Here is a 20,294-nt window from a genome sequence, read left to right as displayed (position 1 = left end):
CGCGTTCCACTGCCGCATCAATAAGCTTTTTCATGTTCTCCAAAACTTTCCCTGCCACCAGTGTGGAAATATTTTCCGCAAAATATTGCATACCGATTTTAGTGAATTTAGTCAGGAGATCTGTTGCTATCTTCAGAGAATTTGGAGCCTGTAGGTCATAATTTTTATAAAAAATCAGCAACTGTTCGTTGTTGCCAAATTCTTCCTCTCCCTGGAAACTGTCTTCACAATTTTTGCACTCATATTTATGGGTTACTTTTTTGCATAAGTAACCCGCAAAATATGCCACCGAACATATTTCTAAATTGAATTTTTCACCCAGAAGGTTTTCCCTAGGTTCCGAACTGGAAAAATCGGCATATGCATTCTGAACTTCAGGCTTTTCAGCTTCTTCACTTACGGCATCATCCAAAGTTTCAGAATATTGATCACTAATGTCATCCACATCCAAAATACACTCATCACTATCAATATTAGTACCAGAATTTGCATTAACTGATGATCTGACCAAATTCGCAATTAAATTTATTTTGAATGATGCCCTGAATGTCCGCACAGTGGGGTTTCTATTATAACCTCCCTTTTGCCTATAAATAGAAAACTGATTTTCAAGAGGATCTTGATTGAGGCGACCTGTAAATATGAATGGAAAACCTTTATTTTTCTGCTCATTATGAAACATTTTGACAGCTTGAATGGTTTGTAGAAATCCATCGAAACTTGGAGGTCTACAGGGGCGACCGCTCTTATCAATCTTATATAATTTTCTTATCAATTCATATCCAGTATTCATAACTTCCAAAATTTGAGGGTTTCTATCACAAAGAACTCTTTTATTGGGATTATTATTACTGAATGAATTGCAGTTCAATGAATCGAATAAATTATTTACCGTATCTACAAAATAAGCGGTATTCTCTCCTGTTTTAGAAACTAGCTCACCACTCCTCAAAGCAACTTTGATTGTTGCGGCTACAGTGTGACTCAACAATTGAGCAGCTAGTTTAACACTCATTTTTTCGAAGCCGTTCGGATTTAAATGTTTATCTGTCAATTTCAAGAGACACCTCCCGGTTCTACTCCTCCTGTCGATCTCATACACCTTCCTGATATCAGAAAAGTCTATATATTTTCCTTCATAAATAAACTGATTATGGAGGAAATTATTTCTCAAACATTTCAGGAGATGTGGCACGTCATTAAAAGCATAATATTTTTTTCCTTCGATGGAAAAGAATGGACTATCAACTGACACTCCCATATTTCTGTAAAACTGTTGGTTTACCCTGGATAAATCACATACCACTCCAACAGGCTTGAAATTAGCACTTTCAAGTTTCTTGAGACAATCTATAATGATGTCTGTCAATTCTCCAACACGGACTCCATCACGAGAAACAAAGTATGCTAGAGGAATTTTCCAGGGAGCATAAATTCCGCGAATCATTATGACCATTGCTTGATTCGCAGGAACTGGGTTTCTTTTTGACATTCCCAAATCAACCAAACCTTCGATCAAATCAGTCTTCTCATTATATTCTAATTTCTTCTTCAAACTCATTTCATCGAATAAAACAACACAATATTTTTCTGATGGTTGCATTGTGTTGCTTTTAAGTGTCAACTGGTTCATGATTTTTTCATTGAATCCCGGCCCGCAGTTGAAGTTTCCCAGCCACTTCTTGATAGTTGAAACTGATGGAAGAGTGAAGCCTTTCTCTCTGAGAAAAATATATGCAGAAGGGCTTTTATAATATAATGAAACTGCTGTTTTTTTCTCGAGTGAAGTCCAAGGAGACCGAACGCGTTTTTTCAATTGCATTCTGCAAAGGCACTTCGTGAAATTTGTTGCTGTTGCACTGAATTGAATTGTTGGCGATTTCTGTAATCGGACAATCTTTCTTTTCGCTTGGTTTAGCTGAGTCTTCACAGAATTATGTTTTTTCCTTAAAGATCTCAGTTGTTCCTTCAGTTTTTTTATTGTTTCTTCGGGGGAAACAAATTTGTTTCTTCGTTTTTGTTCGAATGACAAATTTAGCAATTCCTGGGGAAATTCACTTTCTGAACTACTTTCACTTTCTCTATTGATGTCCTGAAATAATCTCTTCCTTGCTGGACCATAAGATCTTGAGGTGGAAGCTACTTGCAGTGATGGACTATTCTCAAGGTTCGAATCTTCAACATATTTATCAGGAATAGCGTTTGGAGCTAATTTCCTTCGTGACGATTGTTCGACAGGGAAATGCTTGCTGCACAAATATTTTTTTCTTAGTGATTGGGGGCTCAAGTCAGTCAACTTACCATTCCCTGAAATCGTTTTTGTTATTATTATTTTTATCAATGAATGCATCTCAGTTTACGATGATTACGTATGAGAATCAAAGTTTCAGGAGAAAAACAATAACTCATAAATGAATTGTTGAAACTGAATAGCAGTCTAGGGCCAAACATAATTGAGAGAAAACATTATTAGCATTCTTAGTGGTTGGTCGGAAAATTAAGTATGAATGAAAAGTGCATTAATATCAATGAAGGGGATTCGAAGTATCAAAACAGGGGTAGGTAATAATTTTTAGGGGTGGAAAATGATTTCCGGCTAAACTTCACCACGTATCGAAAAGTTGCGTAGGAACATGAAAAAATTAGGTATATCTTCCAATGAAATTCGAAATAAATATTTTCAAACTGACACAAAATTATTAATGGGAAAATAGGAACATAACCTCATCTACTTTGTTCCAATGAATCATAATTTTTTTTGTTTGTTTTGTCAACGAATTGCATTGTAATTTGTACAAATTTGAAAAGGGGCACAGCCCAAATCGTTATATATATTCATATAGTCCCTGGCCATATTATTAGACGCATTGATTCGATGCAAAATCTCAATATTGAATTATTAAATTGAATGTATATGTTCAATATACTTCATCTGTAAATGGTTTTCACATATAATATATCATATTCAATAAAAAATATTGATTGATTGATGATCAAACATGAAATTCTAATATTTTGCTGAGCCACCCTGAGTAGCTATGAGTGCTTCATACTATCAATGCAGAATTGTTCGGTTTGCTGCATTCGAGGATAATGATTTCATATGTGGATTATCGAAATAACGTCCGAACCTGCAGAATGCAAGACGTCCACTGGAAGACATAGTACTGATTCATACTTAAGTACTAATACCACAACATCAAAAATAAATGCCAAATAGAACAATTTAATGAGAGTCGTAGATAAAACTGACATTCTGTGGAAATGAAATTCAAATATTCTGCTCTTCTCGGGCAATACCAGTAAATATAAAAAAAATCCTCAGTGCGTCTAATAAACTGGCCAGGGACTGTATATATAAATTGATTTGATTGTTTTTTGTCGACCCTTCAGAATCGAATAAATATATACAAAGTAAACAAGAAAGGGCAAATGCATTCACTTGATGAAAAAAAAAAGATTTAAATAATCACCTGAATGTAGGATCCATAGCTTACATCTTTCTTCATCTTTCACTGGAAATCTGAACATTCTTATAGTTTTATCCAATCTGGCAGATAACCCGCAGTTGAAGTATTCGCACTTATTTCCAGACATCAAAAATATTTACGTGAACAATTTATATTAGCGGAAAAATCGAAACTGAATTGAAAAAGATTTAATCGTTTTTAAGTATGTTAGCTTACCGTCTAAACTAATATGGTAACACTGAAACTCAAGAAATCACTGAAGTTTTCTTTGTTTTAGAAATTATCGTTTATGTAGCACGGTTGACGTTGAACTTAAGAGCTGAACTAAACACATAACATTTCTCGAATGAGACTAACTTGTACTAGATCTTTCTACCTTATATACGTAGGAACCAGAAGAAAAAGCGAAATATATTCCTGGTATCATTATCCTTTAATTCCAGGAAAAACGTTCATATTTTCAGAGAATTCCATTTGAGTACCAAAAACGTGAATAATAATTATACCTGATAGTCCTCCAAAGGGCAGAAACTATCTTTATTTACAGTCGGATAATATGAAAGGTTTTTTCAAACAATATAGAAGAGTTGACGTTATTGGGTTGACCTATGTAAATTGGTCTATTTACAATGTTCGAACGACCATTGACATTATATGGAGGTATCATAAAAAGATAACAATTAACGAAATAGGTACAATTTTTCTGAGACGTTCGGTTGAACATTCTTGGTAATTTTCTATACCTGTGCAGGTAGATAAAGATAGGAGTATTCCGAAGAAGCGCATTATTAATAAATTCAAAATTTCTTACTTTATGATACCTACTTAATGTATGGATCGCTCGAAATGACATTCAAAAGGATAAAAACAATATAAAATTCGTTCCGTCAGATCCGAAATATCTCTTTCAAGCAGAAAGATCGGTTTATTTCGAAATAGATAATAAACCGCTACGACGGACGTATTAAAGATCCGTAAGACGGGCCTGTATCGATCGATAAGTGAGCCTCCACATGCGAAGCTGCCATCTAGTGGTTGCCTCCATTCGCATCAAAGCTTCGTTCCCTTAGCGTTACACTACTATGTGGTCTTTATACAATGGCTAAGGGAACGAAGCTTTGACGGCGATAAAAGCTGAACCAGATGGCAGCACAGTGAATGAATCGTAAAAATCGTAAAAACAGCCGTTCTCGACAGGCCCGTACTTCCGTACTGATTCATACCAGTCAGTGCCGACGGATTATTTATCGATTTTACTAGAGACCCCACATAGGAATCTTACGAATGGAAACAGATAATTCGCTTGGCGGCTGTCGTAGGAATATGGATCGATAGATCAATTGATTGAAATAAAAGAACATGATAAAACGGTATAAAGAAGGTTATTTATTTTGTAAAATAGATAATTTTTCATTTTTCTTACCAGTGCTTTTTGTCGAACTTATAATGCTTTTACAATATTTATGCAATAGAGTTCTTATTAATAATTTTAAAATGAAATCTCTATGTTCAGCACAATTTTCTTGAAGTTTCCACTGTGGTAAATCGCGTTCCACTGCCGCATCAATAAGCTTTTTCATGTTCTCCAAAACTTTCCCTGCCACCAGTGTGGAAATATTTTCCGCAAAATATTGCATACCGATTTTAGTGAATTTAGTCAGGAGATCTGTTGCTATCTTCAGAGAATTTGGAGCCTGTAGGTCATAATTTTTATAAAAAATCAGCAACTGTTCGTTGTTGCCAAATTCTTCCTCTCCCTGGAAACTGTCTTCACAATTTTTGCACTCATATTTATGGGTTACTTTTTTGCATAAGTAACCCGCAAAATATGCCACCGAACATATTTCTAAATTGAATTTTTCACCCAGAAGGTTTTCCCTAGGTTCCGAACTGGAAAAATCGGCATATGCATTCTGAACTTCAGGCTTTTCAGCTTCTTCACTTACGGCATCATCCAAAGTTTCAGAATATTGATCACTAATGTCATCCACATCCAAAATACACTCATCACTATCAATATTAGTACCAGAATTTGCATTAACTGATGATCTGACCAAATTCGCAATTAAATTTATTTTGAATGATGCCCTGAATGTCCGCACAGTGGGGTTTCTATTATAACCTCCCTTTTGCCTATAAATAGAAAACTGATTTTCAAGAGGATCTTGATTGAGGCGACCTGTAAATATGAATGGAAAACCTTTATTTTTCTGCTCATTATGAAACATTTTGACAGCTTGAATGGTTTGTAGAAATCCATCGAAACTTGGAGGTCTACAGGGGCGACCGCTCTTATCAATCTTATATAATTTTCTTATCAATTCATATCCAGTATTCATAACTTCCAAAATTTGAGGGTTTCTATCACAAAGAACTCTTTTATTGGGATTATTATTACTGAATGAATTGCAGTTCAATGAATCGAATAAATTATTTACCGTATCTACAAAATAAGCGGTATTCTCTCCTGTTTTAGAAACTAGCTCACCACTCCTCAAAGCAACTTTGATTGTTGCGGCTACAGTGTGACTCAACAATTGAGCAGCTAGTTTAACACTCATTTTTTCGAAGCCGTTCGGATTTAAATGTTTATCTGTCAATTTCAAGAGACACCTCCCGGTTCTACTCCTCCTGTCGATCTCATACACCTTCCTGATATCAGAAAAGTCTATATATTTTCCTTCATAAATAAACTGATTATGGAGGAAATTATTTCTCAAACATTTCAGGAGATGTGGCACGTCATTAAAAGCATAATATTTTTTTCCTTCGATGGAAAAGAATGGACTATCAACTGACACTCCCATATTTCTGTAAAACTGTTGGTTTACCCTGGATAAATCACATACCACTCCAACAGGCTTGAAATTAGCACTTTCAAGTTTCTTGAGACAATCTATAATGATGTCTGTCAATTCTCCAACACGGACTCCATCACGAGAAACAAAGTATGCTAGAGGAATTTTCCAGGGAGCATAAATTCCGCGAATCATTATGACCATTGCTTGATTCGCAGGAACTGGGTTTCTTTTTGACATTCCCAAATCAACCAAACCTTCGATCAAATCAGTCTTCTCATTATATTCTAATTTCTTCTTCAAACTCATTTCATCGAATAAAACAACACAATATTTTTCTGATGGTTGCATTGTGTTGCTTTTAAGTGTCAACTGGTTCATGATTTTTTCATTGAATCCCGGCCCGCAGTTGAAGTTTCCCAGCCACTTCTTGATAGTTGAAACTGATGGAAGAGTGAAGCCTTTCTCTCTGAGAAAAATATATGCAGAAGGGCTTTTATAATATAATGAAACTGCTGTTTTTTTCTCGAGTGAAGTCCAAGGAGACCGAACGCGTTTTTTCAATTGCATTCTGCAAAGGCACTTCGTGAAATTTGTTGCTGTTGCACTGAATTGAATTGTTGGCGATTTCTGTAATCGGACAATCTTTCTTTTCGCTTGGTTTAGCTGAGTCTTCACAGAATTATGTTTTTTCCTTAAAGATCTCAGTTGTTCCTTCAGTTTTTTTATTGTTTCTTCGGGGGAAACAAATTTGTTTCTTCGTTTTTGTTCGAATGACAAATTTAGCAATTCCTGGGGAAATTCACTTTCTGAACTACTTTCACTTTCTCTATTGATGTCCTGAAATAATCTCTTCCTTGCTGGACCATAAGATCTTGAGGTGGAAGCTACTTGCAGTGATGGACTATTCTCAAGGTTCGAATCTTCAACATATTTATCAGGAATAGCGTTTGGAGCTAATTTCCTTCGTGACGATTGTTCGACAGGGAAATGCTTGCTGCACAAATATTTTTTTCTTAGTGATTGGGGGCTCAAGTCAGTCAACTTACCATTCCCTGAAATCGTTTTTGTTATTATTATTTTTATCAATGAATGCATCTCAGTTTACGATGATTACGTATGAGAATCAAAGTTTCAGGAGAAAAACAATAACTCATAAATGAATTGTTGAAACTGAATAGCAGTCTAGGGCCAAACATAATTGAGAGAAAACATTATTAGCATTCTTAGTGGTTGGTCGGAAAATTAAGTATGAATGAAAAGTGCATTAATATCAATGAAGGGGATTCGAAGTATCAAAACAGGGGTAGGTAATAATTTTTAGGGGTGGAAAATGATTTCCGGCTAAACTTCACCACGTATCGAAAAGTTGCGTAGGAACATGAAAAAATTAGGTATATCTTCCAATGAAATTCGAAATAAATATTTTCAAACTGACACAAAATTATTAATGGGAAAATAGGAACATAACCTCATCTACTTTGTTCCAATGAATCATAATTTTTTTTGTTTGTTTTGTCAACGAATTGCATTGTAATTTGTACAAATTTGAAAAGGGGCACAGCCCAAATCGTTATATATATTCATATAGTCCCTGGCCATATTATTAGACGCATTGATTCGATGCAAAATCTCAATATTGAATTATTAAATTGAATGTATATGTTCAATATACTTCATCTGTAAATGGTTTTCACATATAATATATCATATTCAATAAAAAATATTGATTGATTGATGATCAAACATGAAATTCTAATATTTTGCTGAGCCACCCTGAGTAGCTATGAGTGCTTCATACTATCAATGCAGAATTGTTCGGTTTGCTGCATTCGAGGATAATGATTTCATATGTGGATTATCGAAATAACGTCCGAACCTGCAGAATGCAAGACGTCCACTGGAAGACATAGTACTGATTCATACTTAAGTACTAATACCACAACATCAAAAATAAATGCCAAATAGAACAATTTAATGAGAGTCGTAGATAAAACTGACATTCTGTGGAAATGAAATTCAAATATTCTGCTCTTCTCGGGCAATACCAGTAAATATAAAAAAAATCCTCAGTGCGTCTAATAAACTGGCCAGGGACTGTATATATAAATTGATTTGATTGTTTTTTGTCGACCCTTCAGAATCGAATAAATATATACAAAGTAAACAAGAAAGGGCAAATGCATTCACTTGATGAAAAAAAAAAGATTTAAATAATCACCTGAATGTAGGATCCATAGCTTACATCTTTCTTCATCTTTCACTGGAAATCTGAACATTCTTATAGTTTTATCCAATCTGGCAGATAACCCGCAGTTGAAGTATTCGCACTTATTTCCAGACATCAAAAATATTTACGTGAACAATTTATATTAGCGGAAAAATCGAAACTGAATTGAAAAAGATTTAATCGTTTTTAAGTATGTTAGCTTACCGTCTAAACTAATATGGTAACACTGAAACTCAAGAAATCACTGAAGTTTTCTTTGTTTTAGAAATTATCGTTTATGTAGCACGGTTGACGTTGAACTTAAGAGCTGAACTAAACACATAACATTTCTCGAATGAGACTAACTTGTACTAGATCTTTCTACCTTATATACGTAGGAACCAGAAGAAAAAGCGAAATATATTCCTGGTATCATTATCCTTTAATTCCAGGAAAAACGTTCATATTTTCAGAGAATTCCATTTGAGTACCAAAAACGTGAATAATAATTATACCTGATAGTCCTCCAAAGGGCAGAAACTATCTTTATTTACAGTCGGATAATATGAAAGGTTTTTTCAAACAATATAGAAGAGTTGACGTTATTGGGTTGACCTATGTAAATTGGTCTATTTACAATGTTCGAACGACCATTGACATTATATGGAGGTATCATAAAAAGATAACAATTAACGAAATAGGTACAATTTTTCTGAGACGTTCGGTTGAACATTCTTGGTAATTTTCTATACCTGTGCAGGTAGATAAAGATAGGAGTATTCCGAAGAAGCGCATTATTAATAAATTCAAAATTTCTTACTTTATGATACCTACTTAATGTATGGATCGCTCGAAATGACATTCAAAAGGATAAAAACAATATAAAATTCGTTCCGTCAGATCCGAAATATCTCTTTCAAGCAGAAAGATCGGTTTATTTCGAAATAGATAATAAACCGCTACGACGGACGTATTAAAGATCCGTAAGACGGGCCTGTATCGATCGATAAGTGAGCCTCCACATGCGAAGCTGCCATCTAGTGGTTGCCTCCATTCGCATCAAAGCTTCGTTCCCTTAGCGTTACACTACTATGTGGTCTTTATACAATGGCTAAACTACGGAATTCAGTCGGACAAAAACGGTCGTATTGTGATATCATTACAACAAAAATACTAAATATTGATTTTCAGAATATTTCCTCCTCCATAGTGAAGTTTTTATTGCCATCTCTGATTCGAAAACCTTCTCAATAAACACAGAAAAACCACAAGAAAAAACATATCAGGTCAAAAAAAAAACCGAGGCGAAAACAAACTTCCTTCAGATCAAGTTGTATTGATATCTAGTTAACCTAGAAGAGCTCCACACATAAAAAAATATTGCGTTAGCATAGCAACGAACAATAACTCATCAGAAGTGTCAGTGTCGAGTTTGAGGTCAAAAAAGTAAACCAGAGTTACGCAATGAATTGGAAGAAAGAAGATGTCCACCGAAATTGTGAAAATCGAAAAATTGGAGTATCGAGCCATCATCAGTACCTGTATTTAAAGGGGTTAACTGGTTAGCAGATTAACGAAGATATGCTTAATACCCTTGGTGATCAATATCCTTCGTATGCGACCGTGAAACATTGGACTGCAAGCTTCAAAAGAGGTAAATTTTCCATTGAAGATGATGACCGATCGGGAAGGCCAGTTTCTGTGTCGATGCAGTTCATGACATTATTTTATCAGACCGTCGAATTGGGCTACAACGAATATCCGAAGCACTGAATATTTCATACGAACGCGTTCATCATAGTTCACGTCAATTTAGACATGAGAAAAATTGCTGCAAAATGGATCCCCAAATGTTTGAATGTTGACCAAAAGCGTGCGAGGGTAGAAGCATCGCGTTCGATCTGTGCTCGATTTGAAAACGATGTAGACTTCTTAAACCGAATTGTTACTATGAGAGATGAGACTTGGGTACATTTCAACGATCCAGAAACAAAGCAACAATCGATGGAATGGCGACACTCTGTTTCCCCATGACCTAAGAATTTTCGTGTCCAAAAATCTGCTGGAAAAGTTCTTGCTTCAGTTTTTTGGGATTGCCATGGAGTAACCATGATTGATTTTTTGGATAAGGTTAGCACAATATCCGGAGATTACTATTCGACATTACTGACCACTGCACCGGAAAAAATTAAAGAGAAAAGACCCGGAAAGCTATCCAAAGTTGTTTTGCTTTTGCAGAACAACGCCCCTGCACACAAATCCCATGTTGCCGTGCAAAAAATTGGTGATTTAGGGTTTGAATTACTAGAACACCCCCCTTATTCACCAGATTTGGCTCCATCCGACTATCATCTCTTTCCTCAACTGAAAAAAAATGTAAAAGGTAGTAAATTTTTTTCCAACGAGGAGGTAATGAAAGCTGTGGAGGTCTGCTTTGCAGAGCAAGAAGAAACATTTTTTTTGAAAGGTTTAGAGACGTTGCAGGTTCTCTGTGATGAATGTATCCAATTAAGAGGAGACTAGTAGGCTAAGAATTTTTCAATATATCCTCGTATTCGAAGAGAAACATGGAATGAGAGATGCATTCAGTCAGATGAAGAAGCTGAAAAAATATTCCGAAAATCCCCCTTCCTTAACGAACCGAACGAGGCTTCCTGAAAGCTCCAACCTCATCCTCGACCGAAACAAACATTAAATTCGTTACTTTGCCTGTTCACCCAAGAAACACCACATCCTCTGTGCCGATGCTATCGTGGATGCGATATATTATCTGTGGATGATGGATGAGTGGGGTATCTTCGGCTGATCCAATAATAAGAGCCGAACGATAGACGATATCCTGACCCAAATTTCCTCATAACTCGATATATTATACATCCCTTATTGATTCTATATCTCGATACATTCGACGCCTTGGATATATTCGCAATATAATTCTCGTGTAATAATTTCGAGGCCTGGACTGAATTTTATTCGACTGCGGGAGCTTTACGAGTGCATTCGAGAGTTTTCTTCCTTTGAAATATGTAGGATATTTTATTGGTGATCAAATACGAACACAGGTCATACGAAAAGTTGCTATTTCTCAACATTTAGCTTCATAGTTCATGTCGGCAAAATCGTCATCGATTGTCTTTGAAAAATATATCTCGTGAGACAGGATATTTATGAATATACAGGGTGGGCAAAATTCGTTGTCTACTGAGGCGATCTCGAGAACTATAGCAGCTAGAAGAAAACTGATGACACATTTCCGAGCTCTTCTTCAGATAAACGAAGAATGGTGAAACCATTGCTTCCTACGATTCTTCGTTTTTGAGTTATTGGCAAAAAATGAGATTTTGACGATTTCGAAAAGCTCTCATAACTTTTTTGGCCTTGAAGTTACAGTCCTGAAACTTGAACCTTCTTAGGCACTTTCATACGTAGAATCTACTGAAAAAAGAAACTCTTCCAATTCAAAAATAACAAATTGAATAAGAGTTTGCATTTAAGAAAACGAAAGTTTGCGTAATGATTCGAAATGAAAAAATATTTTGAGCTCGCCAGTGGATTCTACGTAAAAAAGTGCCTGTATAGAGGGTTCAAGTTTCAGATCTGTAACTTCAAAGACAAAAAAGTTATGAGAACTTTTCGAAATCGTCAAAATCTGATTTTTTGCTCAAAAACTCAATACAGAATCGTAGGGGGCTACGGTTTTCACCATTCTTTGTTTCTCTGGAAACGAGCTTGGAAATATGTAATCCGTTTTCTTCCAGCTCTTATAGTTCTCGAGAATGTTAGGTGATTGAAAAGTTTTCGAAATCGTCAAAATCTAAATTTTCGCAAATGACGTAAAAACGAAGGATACGTTAGCTCTTGTACTCTAGACCTCAAAATCAAGCAATCAGTACAAGATGAGGATGAAAGAATAAGCAACCTGTCAAAAAATTATCGAAATTGATGAAAAAACTTCAAAGTTTTTCAATATCAACAAGGGCGTCGCCAGGGGGGGGCAGGGGGGGGCAGCTGCCCCCCCCTAGAGATCAAATGTAGCTAGCCGCAAAGCGACCAAAGTGCGAGCAATTGACTTCCTTACCTATTAATAAATTTCGCATCGCATGACAAAACGTAAATAAATTCACAAAGTTTAATGTATATTTTAGAAAGTATTGAAATATTCAACATTAATTGGTTTTGTGGACAATGTCATCTATAAATGTTCATAAGAAACACCTACGACAATCTTTGTAAGACCTAGTATTGCTACTCGATGCTAGATAGCGCTTGTTCAATGAACTCTAGAATTTGGTAGCATTTACTAGACCAGATAGAATGTTACCGTACATTCTAGTGTGATGTTCGTTTGGGTATATAAAGACGTGAGCAAGCTGAATAAGCGAATTGAAAATCAATTATAAGACTTAGGCTTGCCTGTGTTAGTCAATATTGATTTATATTTGTTAAATAATAATATCTCATTATCTCAGTGTTGAGTTGTGAAGTTTCTGAGTGTGTCTCCATTCATCGTCTTATCAAAATGGACATCAGAAAGTATTTTGGTAAGTTATGTACTGCTTTAATCTTGGACTTAGAGCTAGTATTTTTATTTTATTTCTTTTAGCTAATAGCTTTGGCAACGGATACACAGCTAGATAGAGACGTATAATAATCGTTAAGAATATAATTTTTGATTTTATCTGGCATATTCTTGATGTGAAAAGAAAGGATCGATTATGTGGAAGGGAAATGTTAAAAAATACTTTTATTTTATTAAAAACGAGTTTATCGATTCAATCTCTGTACATTCAACGTAAACTAAACAGTGGTTTCGTTTTCAGTAAATAATTATGAAAAAAAAACATATATTGTATTTGTGGTTTAATTAAATACAAATTAAAACAGATGAACAGATCCTTGATATAAATACTGCTAAAAAAGTGTTTTGTTTTGCAGGAAGTTTGAAACGAAAAAAAACTGATGGATCAAGTAGCGACAGCGATGAACAGGACAAATTAACGACAATATCGCATGTGTCTTCATCGATCACCACAACCACAACAGGTTATATTCAGTCGCAGGAACTACCTAGACCAAGTACCTCTAGATATCTGGCTCTGGCGCCGAATCCTGATTCATTGATGGATGAGGATGACTGCAATGAATATGATATCGGGCGATATGTTGGACGGGCAAACATGTTATCAACAGAAAAGAAGAAGGAATTGATTGAAAACTGTTGGTCTCCTTCCGCGACCTATGACTTTGCGAAAGATGCAAAACATTTAAAGAGAAAATTTAATTATTCTTGGTTGGAAACATACTCTCCATGGTTGGTATATTCCAGGCGTCAAAAAGGAGCATTTTGTAAATATTGTACGTTGTTCCCACCAAATCCAAATTCATTTAGAGGCATATTGGGATCTTTTATTATAAGGCCCTTTTGTAAATTCAAAGATATTCACGAGCAGTGCAAAAAGCACATTGAAACAAAATTCCATAAGGAGGCATTGAAAGCTGCTAAATCTTTTCTCGAAGGTGTGCCTGTCGATGTGCAACTGAACAAATATTCCCAGGCAATAATTGAAGAAAATCGCAAAATTATAAAATCTATTATTTCCTGCATTACGTTCTGCGGGTCACACGACTTAGCACTGAGAGGTAAACATTATGGTGAAGGTATTCTCGAGGATTTATACAGGCTGCGAATTGACGCGGGAGATTTGATTTTAAAGAAACACAATGAGCAAGGGAAAAAGAATGCAAGCTACCGTTCAGTGGAAATTCAAAATGAAATAATTGGTATTTGTGGAAGCGTTATTAAGGCTGATATTATGAAAAAAGTGAAAGAAGCAGCAGCATATAGTGTGCTAGCAGACGAAACAGCTGATATTTCTGGCACTGAACAACTATCGATTGGGATGCGATATTTTGATGAAGAAACACAGGAAGTCCAAGAAATGTTTATCGGATTCATTGAGCTAAAAGATTTGGATGCGAAATCGATTGCACATAGGATAGATGAGTTTTTGACAAAAGAAGATCTGAATATAAATAAATGCGTTGGTTTTGGTTTTGATGGATGCTCAACGATGTCAGGAAAAGAAGGAGGGGTACAAGCGATCTTACGCAAAAAGTACACCAAAGCCCTCTACTTTCATTGCTCATCCCACAAACTGAATCTAGTGATCAATGATCTGAACTCACTTCCTGAAATTAGAAATGCCATGGGAACCACCAAAGATACTATTAACTTTTTTCGAGAATCAGTTTTGAGAAGGAAGTTAATACCTAATATTTCCAGACTTTGTGAGACAAGATGGAGTGAGAAACACAAAACCATCAGAGTTTTTAAAGAAAATCTTCCAGCAATTCTGGAAGCCTTACAAACATTATCACAGGAAGGAAATAGTGCAACTCGAAAAAGTGCATTCCAACTGCATGCGGCTACTTCCAGAATTTCTTTTATTCTCGGGATTATGTTGGTAGCCAAATACTCGGCTTTGATGGAACCCGTTGTCAACGTACTCCAATCTGTAGCTTTGGACGTGGTCAAAGCCTCGGAACACATTAAAAGGATCTTACTTTTAATTAAAAACCATCGTGAAAATCCGGAAAAAGTGACAAACGAAATTATAAAGGAAGCTACTGCTGTTGCGGAGAAAGTCGGACTGGAGGAGGACATTACATCAGTGCCGCGTATTACTGGGAAACAACGTCATAGAAGCAATCATCCAGCAGAAAGCCCTTCAGAATACTGGAAGAGGTCTTTGGTAATACCATACTTAGATTCAATTATCACCTCCCTTGAAGTACGTTTTGCTGAAGAAAACACGTCATCATTCGCATTATCTAAGTTACACCCGGCGCAGATGCAAAAGATGACAACTGAAAATTTGAAACGAACTTGTGAATCTATTGCCCAGTTTTATGATTTACCGAACATAAAGAATGAAATCGAACTTTGGCAGCAATTGTGGCACGACAGGCTCAATCTGACAGATCTAACAGTTGTTGATGTCCTAAAAGAAACAAATTCCTTCTTTCCCGAAACGGAAAGAGCATTAAAAATTTTGATCGCTTTACCATGCACGACCTGTACAGTAGAGCGATCCTTTAGCAGCCTCAGAAGACTAAAAACATGGCTAAGAAGCACCATGGCAGAAGATCGTCTTAATGGTCTGGCCATGATGAGCGTACACAGAGCTATAATAAATAAAAACCTAAATAATTTTTATGATAAAGTGGTTGAAAGTTTCGCAAAAAATCCCCGCAGGTTATGTTTTAATTAAATATTATTTTTGTTGAAATAAATAATTATAACTGTGTTTGAAAGTTTGATTTAGTTCTTGTGCTGTCGAGGGCTTGGGAAGTTTTATACATCGATTATTGATATTAGAACCGTTTTTATTACAATAGTCATCGAGGCAATGACTTCCAAAATGTAATGCTTCATGCTTTCGACTTTACCAGGCGTTCATATTTTTTATCCTCCATAATATTGCCCCATTGCCCCCCCCTTAGTCAAAAGCTGGCGACGCCCTTGAATATCAATATTCAATTTGTGATGTTTCTTTTAGTCCGGTTAATTTTGCGGTCCAGTGTAGTTTCTGGAATGGGACATCAATTTAGGGACACCCTGCACATCTCTAAAGGAGCTTTTTAATCCTCTGTATATGTCGCGAATGCATAGATTGATAGTGGTTGGATATTCTGTACCTATGCTATGTTTTGAAAATTAAAGGCATGTTAAATATTTAAGGGTGCCATATTATTTTAAACTACTTCAAATAATTATCACAGAATAACTAATTAACATACGGCCCACAAAATTTCCACTCATTCCTGAAGGTATGGTTAAAAATCTCCCATCGATGGATAATCATAGAGTAAGATTTTCGGTTACCTTCAAAAAACGAGGCAAACAACAAATATTTGCCTTTTGCCCCGGTTAATCGAACAAATACGGAAACTAATTTCCCTCTCCGTTCAAACCTATCGATTCCCACCATCGATAAGCATTCCGCCATCCTTTCTCGTCGAAGATTTTAATTTTCGTACGGCTTGAAAACGAAGCCGCTTAATACGTGAGCAACAATAATAGAAACACGCTATAGCGTCAGAAAATGAACGCCACAGAACGGAAATTAATTCCATTTTATCTGAGATATGCAGAACCCGCCACGAACAATGCATTTCGGAACAATAATAATAATATATCGTTTGTGCAAGTTCGCCTACGCTGCTGTGCAGCAGGGGAGCATAATTTGATACAACGTTATAATTAATGAGGCTGGTGCAATTATGATGCATCCGTAATTATCGAGATAGGGGTGAAAACTTATACCCTCATTTTGTAGAAAAGGATTGTGGAATAGTGTTTTGCTGACTGGTCGGTTACAGAGCAATCTGAGAGCAACAGGAGACCATGCGTGGTCTCGAAATCAATTATACGTCAATATAAAAGAAGCAGCCAAAAGAAGTGACATAATATGATGTGAAGTGTGATAATGAAACAAATAACGCAATATCTGCTGATATAAATGTTAATATTTATAATAAATAATTACCTAAATGCAATTGATTCAAGTATTCTTCTGATGGATGATGGATATCGTGAAAACTTCAGTTATAAGGTTATTGTGGATAAAAATATTCATGGATTCATTACAAGAAAGGTGGAGTTTTTCTAACTCCAAATGAAAATCACGAGACAGCAATATCATTAGTGAAATTATGAAATATGAGAATTATTTACCATGCTGATTATGTTAACCACAAGAGAGACGAAGGGCTCTATGAATTTCACGCACACAATAATTTTCTGAAAACGTTGTTAATGTTAAACGTTTCATGATTAATCGAATAATTCTAATGAACACAGTTTGACATTCCCAACAGTCAAACCATAGATGTCCCCACCGAAAATTTTCAAGCAGTGTCATAAAATCGGTGAACCGAATATGGGGACAATCACAGATGACAGAAGTTGTGAAGTAAGGATTCGAAATGTCCACAGAAATACCAAACGAAATCAGTGATCTGTAGAAGTACGTGCCCGTATCATAGATTAGATAGATCAAATAGATATGATTTTAATGCAAATTCCCTACTCTAGGAATAAATTGAATGAAAGTTCTCTTGGTAAATATGTGCCTTTAGTTGTTGTTCGTGAACTAGACAGTTATTCTATTTGTCCAATTACCTTCGAAACCTCTTTATTTCGAAGTTTAGATTCCAAGTGTAAACCATACAATACCGTTTTTTTTTTCATTTCGCCAACTCCACATGAATATCAGTAGGTATCGAATACAATTTTATAAATTCCACATCCATGCGTCCATTGTTTGGCTTTCGGTCCATTTTTATCGAATTCTGTTTCGATATCGACCCGTACGATGACAGATACGGAATTATTATTTATTTCCTATGTCGGAAATTAATCCTCAAAATGTATGAAATTCGATAGAATGATATTTCAGCGAAATATCTGACAGAATTGGCGGACAAAATTCAAAACCTGTATCCGAGATTACATATCCGAAATTAGAATTCATGAATTTATATTATGCGAAAATCCCGTGAATTTATTCGACGCGAATTGGTTATTCTATATTTGATGGATGTATGAGGGGCGGGAATGTCATGATCATAATATAAAAGTTTCATTTTCATCCACATGAAACATTACGAGGTATACAAAATGAAAAAGACCTATAGTTGACTCCCAAGGTTGACAGTTCTAGTCTAAAACCAGAGGTATCTCCTAAGCAGTGAACTTCATCAGGAATATACATGTAGTATACCAAAAGAAGAACTCCCATCGAAGCCCACTAATATAACAGAATTCCAAATGGATCGAGCAACTATCGAAGCTGAGGTACTGGTATATATGAAGATATTATTCCCCCTTCTCCCTAAGATACAGTAGTCTCACAGAAGCTGCACAATATCCTGTCATGCTGAGGTAGCGCTGGTATCAATTCTGCAAAAGCCCCACTCGATGTGAGGTTCCTCAGCTGCAACAAAGATACGGGTGATGAGAGAATTCGAAAGCAGAAATTAGGGCCTCTCTGATAAATAACATCCCACCAATGATTAAAGGATAATAAAAAACAGGATCGAGAAAACTATCACTACGATGATCAGTAGAAAGGGGATGGATCCTTACAAAAAGTTTCTTGGGAACTTCAACACTGCGAGCCTCCTTCTCCTTGAAGCCATCCCAGATACTCAAGTTTATCAAAACTCTGGAAATGGGTGGAGAGACGATGAAGTCGAAAAGAGCTCTGGTGGGGGTACAATAGATCTTATGGTCCTGAAAATCTACAATCTACGCCTAAATGAGCTGTCTTCAAGATGGGCGACAGGGCACAGAGCACAATGATTGTGAACGCAAACTGAAGGATGAGGGCCTGGCAAGAAGAAGAGCACCTGCTATTGATCCAACTACACACTCTCACTGGCAACTGAATGTCGTCAAGTTCAGATTCTGGAACTTCACAGCCCAACGAAAAGTTTAGTCCCACTAAACTTAAGAAACTCCCAAAGAATTGGAGCCTAAGGAACACTACCAACATACGAGGATGCATTGATATCTAGTTAGCCCAGACCAGTTCCATGCATGAAAAAAATATTGCGTATTCGATTTGAAAGCGATGTAGACTTCTTAAACCCAATTGTTACTATGGATGTGACTTGGGTACATTTCTACGATCCAGAAACAAAGCAACAATCGATGGAATGGCGACACTCTGGTTCTCCAAGGAGTTTCGTGCCCAAAAATCTGGTGGAAAAGTACTTGGTTCAGTTTTTTGGGATTGCCATGAAGCAATCATGATTGATTATTTGGATAAGGGTAGAACAATAACCGGAGATTACTATTCGACATTACTGATCAGTCTACGGGAAAAATTGAAGAGAAAAGACGCGGAAAGCTATCCAAAGGTGTTTTGTTTTTGCAGGACAACGCCCCTGCACACGAATCTCATGTTGCCATGCAAAGAATACGTGATTTAGGGTTTGAATTACTAGAACACTCCCATTATTCAGCAGATTTGGCTCCATCCGACTATCATCTCTTTCCTCAACTGAAAAAAAAGCTTAAAAGTTCGTAAATTTTCTTCCAGCGAGGAGGTAATAAAAGCTGTGGAGGTCTGGTTTGCAGAGCAAGAAGAAACATTTTTTGGAAAGGTCTAGAGACGTTGCAGGTTCGCTGTAATAAATGTATCAAATTAAGAGGAGAATATGTTGAGTAATAAAATATTTTGACATTGAAATTTTGTTTGGTTCTATAGTAGACTGAGAATTTTTCAATATATCCTAGTATTTGTAAAGGTTGTGAACTTGAAGCGAAATTTATGGAATATGTTCTAATCAGTTGTCCTAGGAGAGGTTTGGCCTAGCTTGGAAGAGACCAGAAGAGCCTACCAGAAAGCTGATAACCCCGACTAGCTCAGGATGTACACTGGTCAATCGTGGCCTCGGCGCAGAAAGACATTTTGTTCTCAGCCCTGTGAGGCTCCAGCTCTAGCAGAATTTCCTTACAAGGATCACTTATCCATATTATTACCAATAATACTCAAAGATTCGAATAAGATTGTTGCTAGACCCTAGCCTGAATCTGGGTCCGAGCGATGTCTCGCGCTCCAATTACGCATCAGAGAGGGTAATCAGAACTTACTCGAAACAGATACCCGGCGCTAATTAAGACTAATTGTAGAACATTAGAGGACAATCAGATGCCGACACGAGGGTCAGAACTCCCCCAAAAGACCATCAGAAGCTGAGTCGGAAATCAAGATTTCGGTCTGTTGCCTGAATTATTGACCCGTCCTC

General features: G+C 36.3%; 2 protein-coding genes across 4 annotated transcripts in view; one reads left to right on the top strand and one right to left on the bottom strand.

Moving 5' to 3' along the window:
* The window catches only part of LOC123308731 (semaphorin-1A), a 322,740-nt gene that overhangs the window by 285,521 nt on the left and 16,925 nt on the right, over positions 1-20,294 (bottom strand). The window contains exon 1 of one of the 3 annotated variants that reach the window (XM_044891523.1): positions 17,215-17,408. The exons of the other annotated variants lie outside the window; for them this stretch is intronic. The gene's annotated coding sequence lies outside the window, so the exon portion shown is untranslated. Of the gene's footprint in view, positions 1-17,214; positions 17,409-20,294 lie in introns of those variants that run through there. 3 annotated transcript variants of the gene reach the window in all.
* On the top strand, positions 12,997-15,748 carry LOC123307177. The gene is made up of 2 exons (XM_044889394.1): positions 12,997-13,018; positions 13,413-15,748. Exons 1-2 carry the CDS (start codon positions 12,997-12,999, stop codon positions 15,746-15,748), a joined length of 2,358 nt encoding a protein of 785 aa, XP_044745329.1.

This window comes from Coccinella septempunctata, chromosome 2 (genome assembly GCF_907165205.1).
Source record: "Coccinella septempunctata chromosome 2, icCocSept1.1, whole genome shotgun sequence".
NCBI lineage: Eukaryota > Metazoa > Arthropoda > Insecta > Coleoptera > Coccinellidae > Coccinella > Coccinella septempunctata.
Note: the sequence above shows the minus strand (reverse complement) of the source record. Positions and strands in the feature narration are given on the sequence as shown.

Coding starts and splice junctions, on each gene's coding strand:
- LOC123307177 (XM_044889394.1), top strand. CDS start 12,997: ATGGACATCAGAAAGTATTTTG. Junction 13,019..13,412: donor GGACATCAGAAAGTATTTTG/GTAAGTTATGTA, acceptor TTTGTTTTGCAG/GAAGTTTGAAACGAAAAAAA.